The sequence below is a fragment of the Homarus americanus genome, unplaced genomic scaffold (assembly GCF_018991925.1).
Source record: "Homarus americanus isolate GMGI-L3 unplaced genomic scaffold, GMGI_Hamer_2.0 scaffold50924, whole genome shotgun sequence".
Taxonomy (NCBI): Eukaryota; Metazoa; Arthropoda; class Malacostraca; order Decapoda; family Nephropidae; genus Homarus; species Homarus americanus.
The window spans coordinates 3,327,670-3,334,531 of NW_024718094.1; the positions used below are offsets into that span (position 1 = coordinate 3,327,670).

A 6,862-nucleotide genomic window follows, 5' to 3' on the forward strand; every position below is an offset into this window, starting at 1 on the left:
GGCCCTCTCCTGAACCCTCCTCCCCACCGGAATATCAACAAGTTCTCGCCAGAAGTTACTATTTCATTTAGGAAAGGAATGGAACCAGTGTTGAACAGTGGTGAACAGTGCTGAAGTCAGTGAAAAGCAACTCAACAGCAACAGCTGAGTCGTACCCAAGCTAACCTTCACACAGTGAGGTCCCAGGTACCCAGTGATAACTGCCGGTGAGACTCAACAGTACCAGCTATGTGTTAATCTGTTCACGATAGGGAGGCCTGGGACCACACCTCACTCACTTAAGTGAGTGAGGTCCTATGACACAAGACCACGTGGTGTCCCCATGATGCTATGACACATGTAGTGAATGAGTTGCTACAGCATCACATCAGGCCCCTCATAACACCATCTGTGAGGAAGTTACTACACCACGTGATGCCCCTCATAACACCATCTGTGAGGGAAGTACTACACCACGTGATGCCCCTCATAACACCATCTGTGAGGGAATTACTACACCACATCAGGCCCCTCATAACACCATCTGTGAGGGAATTACTACACCACGTGATGCCCCTCATAATACTATCTGTGAGGGAATTACTACACCACGTGATGCCCCTCATAACACCATCTGTGAGGGAATTACTACACCACGTCAGGTCCCTCATAACACCATCTGGGCGGGAGTTACTACACTACGTGTTTGCTGTTCAACACCTACATTAATCTGTATGTTCACTGTATGTTCCTTTACCTTTCTCTAATGAAGGCTTTTGTGAAACCACCAATGTATGTAATAAGTCATTTATGTCCAATGTATATTTTCAGCCTTCGGGCTGCAGAACTTTTTCAATAAACCGTTAATTATTATTAATATTATTATTTACACCCTTACGCCTTACTGTTCGCCACTTCCCAAGTTTGTTGCCCTAAACACAGGCTAAGAAATATGCCAAGAGATCTTGTAACGTATACGAGAACACAGTGTTACTTGAAAAAGTGCGGAAAGACACCAGGTATTGCTGCAGTGAGTGTGATGTTGTATTGTGCTTGATGCCCTGCTTTGAGCAATATCTTACCATTAGAAACTACTGTACTACATGGTATACAGAAAATAGAAACATTGTAAATACTTATATAATTATTGTAGAAGTAAGAAATTTTGGTAACAAAGATATTCATGCTAGTGAAGTTGCGAGTGTGTGAGAGTATTAAGTCGTAGTAAGGAACGCTACCAGTTCATAATGTAAACAATGTTTGTGTGAAGCAATAAGCTTGTAACTACTACACTTATCACTGTTAGGAATAATTTAGGTATACTGTAGTACAGTATAAATAAGTGATCAAATTAGGCGAGGGAAACATTGAGGATATAACTCCAGCAATAGGAAACAGAACTTATTGTGGCAGCATGGTATGATACGCTACACAGCCATGAGCCCCATGCTCCATACCTCCCACCCACAAGTTTCAAAATGGTGAATACAGGCAAAATAAATGCAATTCTCAGGTTTTATACAGTCAAACTGTATCTTTTAAGTAAAAATTAAATAAACAAATAATAACATTTGGTCGACCTGGGGGTGACATTTAACATTCCAGAACCTGAACAAGGACGGGTTAGATGCAGAATTAAAATGTACAGTACAGTACAGTACTGTACTTAACATTTGTACATGCATTTAAATCTGAAATATTTGTATTTGCATTTAAATGCACAAGTGCAAATTTTAAATCTGACTTTACTCTTATTATTAATACTGTATCTCACAAGGTCAGTGGAGACCTGACTATGACCTGTTCCTATAACGTCAGTTGCTACTGAGAGGCTTCTCCAAGCTCTCACCTCATCCCTTCCCTGGACAATAGCCTAAAGGATATACTGTACACATGGCTGTACTTGATGGAATTAAACTTTGTATTTGATTAATCTAAAACATTTTTATATGCATTTAAATATACAAGTCTGCATTTGGACCCAAACCTGCACACACACACACACACACATTACAACCTTTGTAAATTAGCTTCAGTCAGCTCTTCTTCAGACTTTTCCTTCTCAACATTCTTTTATTTATTTCTTAATCTGAGTTGAAAAGTCACTTTCATAGGACAACATAGAACAATTACTGTACAAAAATAAAAAATCATACTCTATTTAGTGAAACACCTTATAACTCATCCACAGCACATTAAACAAAAAGTATGCATAGCCTCTGGGCAATCTTATATGATGGAAAAATAACACAAAATCTTGGTAGATCAAAGAAAAGAACTTAAGTTGAAATTCAAGAGATCAACTTCTTAAACTGGATGTTAATGAGCAAAATTCTCCAGTACAGTACTATTACCAATGCCTCAGCCAACAGAAAATACAGTTAGTAAATAAGTGATTCCCTTTCATACTAATAAAGAGATAACATAGTCTGAGCATCAAAGGAAATGGTCTGAAAGGATCTTCTTTTATATACCACAGTACAAAGACATGAAAATACAGTATACTGTAAAAAAATTTTGTTTACTTCCACACACATTCCATTCTTGGAAGTGTTAGATCTAACTAAAGCCAGCTTTTCTGGCTGACTGAAAATGTTTTTCCCTCATGAGCGAGTTATTTTTTAGTGCAGCCAAACCCCTTTACTACAGGGACGTCACTTTTAATATTTAATTTGGCTAACGCCAGTCGATTTTATTCAGCTTAGAGAGGAACCCATACCCAAGTGGTTAATGCAACAAACAACCACTTCTTGGTCATTGGTCACCCTTGTTACCAATAAAAATGAATGAATGGTATCGAGATAAATACTGTACTTCAGAAGAAAGTATTTAAAAGGATAATCATTCACTGGAAAAAATTCGCCAAGCAAACCAAAAGCAAATACTGTACTGTACCGAACTACCACTGATGTCATTCTTTCTAAGATATTCACACCCAATAACCCCTGTCCTATATTCAAAGCTGCATAGTGGCTTGTCTATGTAAAGTCACAAAAGATCTTTACATATTCGTGTGTTGAAAACCCAATGGGAATGTTTAAAAACACTCTTCAATTACAGCACTCACTAATTATGTTCAATTCTCAAATAAGTATGTTAAGTTTGCTGTATTCTATATACAGTACAGTACAAACTGAACAATTAATGAGTAAAGTAACCTGGAGATCAAATGAACCCAAAAAGGGTAACAGTAGGAATAAAAATGAGAATACAAGTATGAGAAGAATCAATGGAGTATACTGTATAGTTTTACATAACAAGAAGCTGCCAATTGAATGAAACGACAGTGAGGATTTGTACAAAGGATGATATAAATGGACTGAGAATGAAAATTTACCCTTTATGAAAATGTGTATACTGTACAGTATTTCTCCAGAGGAATGGACTATACTGTACTGTATTATCAGTAAGTTGATAAAAAAATCTACACATTTTGCAGACACATGCTGAAAGTGACAGTAGCTCTGACAGACAACCCTGGGTTAAAAAAAATAAAATACACATATTAATCCTCAATTAGTAGTTTCTAAAACATGAAAATCAGTATACAGTACTGTACTGTACTGTGGTACTGTACAAGGAAAATTCAACCAGGAATCCTTAACTCACACTTTTCTTAGATTTAATGATATAAAACTTACTTGTTGCCATCCACAGCTTTTGTCCTAGATGTCTCACTCTGTGTAATTTTTGAGAGACGGTGGGACAAACTCGACCGTGATGATGCTTCAGGTTGTGTGTGGCTTGAGGCCCTACGAGGATCCACTAGTGGCATCATGCACACAACATCTGAAAAATATTGTACATAATTTTCAACCTTGTCACATTACCCTAACACAAAGTGGAAAACCCAAGTCAACCAATCTTATAATCTTATACAGCATTGTACTTATACCGGGGTATTTATAATATTGTACAGGGGTCCCTGACTTTAGAACGTCAGCCGATACGAACGATGTTAAACTTTAAATTTACAGTACAGTAATTTAATGTATTTACCTGATGACATTTTTTTTTTTTACTTTCATTTACTGTGGTTGAAACTTTCTCTAACTTAGCCTAATAATGTGGCCTTGCAGTCTGTGGGCTAGGTAGGACTACTTCATTAACTCTGTACTATGCAAACCTAACCTTAACTTATGACTTAAATTAGGGTGGCTAGGTTATGTATGATGTATTTTGTGATTTTATGTGATGGTCTCTCAAAGTTAAAACAAGAAAAATATGGCTTAATTTTGTTGGTTAAAGAAAAAAAAATTAATTCAATATATTTGTTGGAACAGTCTTTTACATGGGTGAAATATTTTATGTACGGTACTCAATTGATCTAATAAGCTTTGGTCATCACCGTACATTAAGCATTAAGGTAACTGTATCCAGATTAAAGGTACAATTAGGAATTAATTACCAAATCAAAGTGAAAGTAACTACCCTAAAAGACCTACGACTGACATCTTAAGCTTTTTAACTAGTGTTCATTATATCTTAACTTACATACAGTTTACCTTTGTATCAATAGCAACCTTTAACCTCTTACCTAACAGAGGAGGGCTTGTATTAAAGCCATCCTGATCGTTCTAAAGTCACAACATGAAACAGTTACTGAGTGATGCCGACGACAACACATCAACAACACCAGATAAATTTTCAATGGAGTGAGGCGCCGGTAGTGACGTCATACAACACTGCGACGTCATTGTAATATTTCTTTTCAACGGAGTGAGGCGCTAGTAGTGACGTCATACAACACTGTGACGTCATTGTAATATTTTTTTTCAACGGAATGAGGCGCCGGTAGTGACGTCATACAACACTGTGACGTCATTGTAACATTTTTATTCAACGGAGTGAGGCGCCGGTCGTGACGTCATACAACACTGCGACGTCATTGTAACATTTCTAGTTTTAGATTTACTAGTACAGCAATTTGGGAGGACTACGTCTCGGAAAATATACATGGTACACATAAGTCAGAGTTAAAATATGCAGCTCCAATATGACACTTAGGGATCACACAAATATTCTCATTTTTTATTGGAGCTCCTGAATGTAAGTCCTAATTTATTTCACTTTGTTTTACGATGATTAGACCACCCGGGCACAGGTAAGGCCACTTAGCTCTTCTAGTTGGCCTTGGCACAAGTCACTGACCCAAAACAGGGCCTGGGGGCGAAATAATAATAATAATAATTATAATAATAATAATAACTATTATTATTATTATTATTATTATTATCATTTCTACAATAATTAATTAAAACCAAAACAAAATAATAAAAATAAAAATAAAATATTAAAATATATAATAATAATAATAATAATAATAATAATAACCATAAATAAATACAAAAACGAAAAATAAATCAAGAGAGAGAAACGATATACATTATGTATGTTGTGTTGTCAAATTAAGAGAAACAATTTAAACCCTACAAATGAGGCAGAGTATCACATCAGCAACCTGGGACTTGGTCCGGGGGTTCCCAAACCTGGGTTCGTGACCCCAAATGGGGTCGAAAGCCTCATTAGGTAGGGTCGCAAAGAGGTCATGGGGTCGGTGGGGTCGCTGGGGTCCTTCGGGTCTACCAGCTCAGGTCACATGGGGAGAGGAAGGGTGGAGTAACTGACCAGTCCCTCCCACTCTCCCACCACTAACCTAGAACAGTTGAGGGTGGGGCCGGTCGGTGACTGTCAGGCCAGGTGACAGGTTGCAATATATGATGATTTGATCTTGCCGACACTTGCCAAGCATCGGCAAGATGCCGCAAGATCAAAGGTTGCGACCTATAGGTACCTGGCCTGATACGGTCACTGACCCAGGCCAGGGAACAGGTCGCAACCTTTTGCGATATTTACATTCAGTCTTGCACTTATGACACTACTGAGGTCGGGAGAACACCATGCGATCGAAAAAATGCTACAGTTTCTTCGTTTTTTTCCCCAAAACTCGCAATCAGCTCCATATAATTTAAGTTACACCCATCACAGACTTCCATGGTCGGAAATAAATATGAATTTGGAAATATGAGAGGCCCAAAATAAAAATCGATTTTGATTGGGCCAAAAATACTGCGAATTAAACCAAAAATTATTTTAATGTTAGAGTTGTTAATCTTAAATTTTGAAAAGCTATCTTCAGGTCATCCAAAAAGAAAATTGATGTTTATATCAGATTCAAGAGAGAAAGTGAGAGGATATGGTCTCAAATCACCAGACCTTTTATCAAGAAATGTATATATAATACAAGGTATTTGTTCTGGAACGTTGAAGCCACGTGTGTTTGCTGGAGGGGGGGGGGTTACTGATATAGAATAAATGGTAAGTCGTAACCTAAACAATATTTGATTTGAAGTCCATAGTGCTTTTATAAAATTTGACGACTGCAGGATGTTGTGTCTTCGCCGTGTGAAGAAAACAACGTTCGACCAGTTTCAAGTTTTGTTTGGGCGAGGTGTAGGGGGGAGCAGTGGACATAGCAAACAAACAGTCTTTTAAGCAACGGCTGTTTGTGAAGTTTGGACAACAGGAGACACGACTGTTTGTGAGGTTTAACCAACAGGAGCCAGGATTGTTGTTGTTTTTTTTTTGGGGGGGGGAGGGATAGCCCAACCGGCCACAGGTAATCGATCCACTACAGGGCCTGGGGGAGGGGGCGAAAAAATAAGAGTAAAAAGATATTAAAAATAGAAGCGAAAAAGATTAGTATATTAATCTACACCACGAAGATGCCGGAAAAACAGCTTTTTAAAGTGAGACAGATTGTATGAGTATGGAAACACAGAAGAAGGCAGAGCATTCCACAGTTTGGCTGTGAGGAAAGAAGGAGGTACTTTAACGGGTTATTCTAGTGTGACCGACATCCTCACAGAAACGGTGGGCACCA

General features: G+C 37.9%; 1 protein-coding gene across 4 annotated transcripts in view; it reads right to left on the reverse strand.

Annotated features, from left to right (window-relative positions):
- The window catches only part of LOC121859120 (zinc finger CCCH domain-containing protein 13-like), a 47,393-nt gene extending 42,766 nt beyond the window's left edge, over positions 1-4,627 (reverse strand). For 3 of the 4 annotated variants that reach the window (XM_042355825.1, XM_042355824.1, XM_042355823.1), the window contains exons 1-2: positions 4,517-4,627; positions 3,621-3,768 (exon numbers count right to left, since the gene is read on the reverse strand). In XM_042355825.1, coding sequence (XP_042211759.1) covers positions 3,621-3,757 — 137 coding nt within the window. In that variant the 5' untranslated portion in view covers positions 3,758-3,768; positions 4,517-4,627. Of the gene's footprint in view, positions 1-3,620; positions 3,769-4,516 lie in introns of those variants that run through there. The other variant, XM_042355826.1, reaches the window with a different exon arrangement.
- Positions 4,628-6,862: the final 2,235 nt, after the last annotated feature.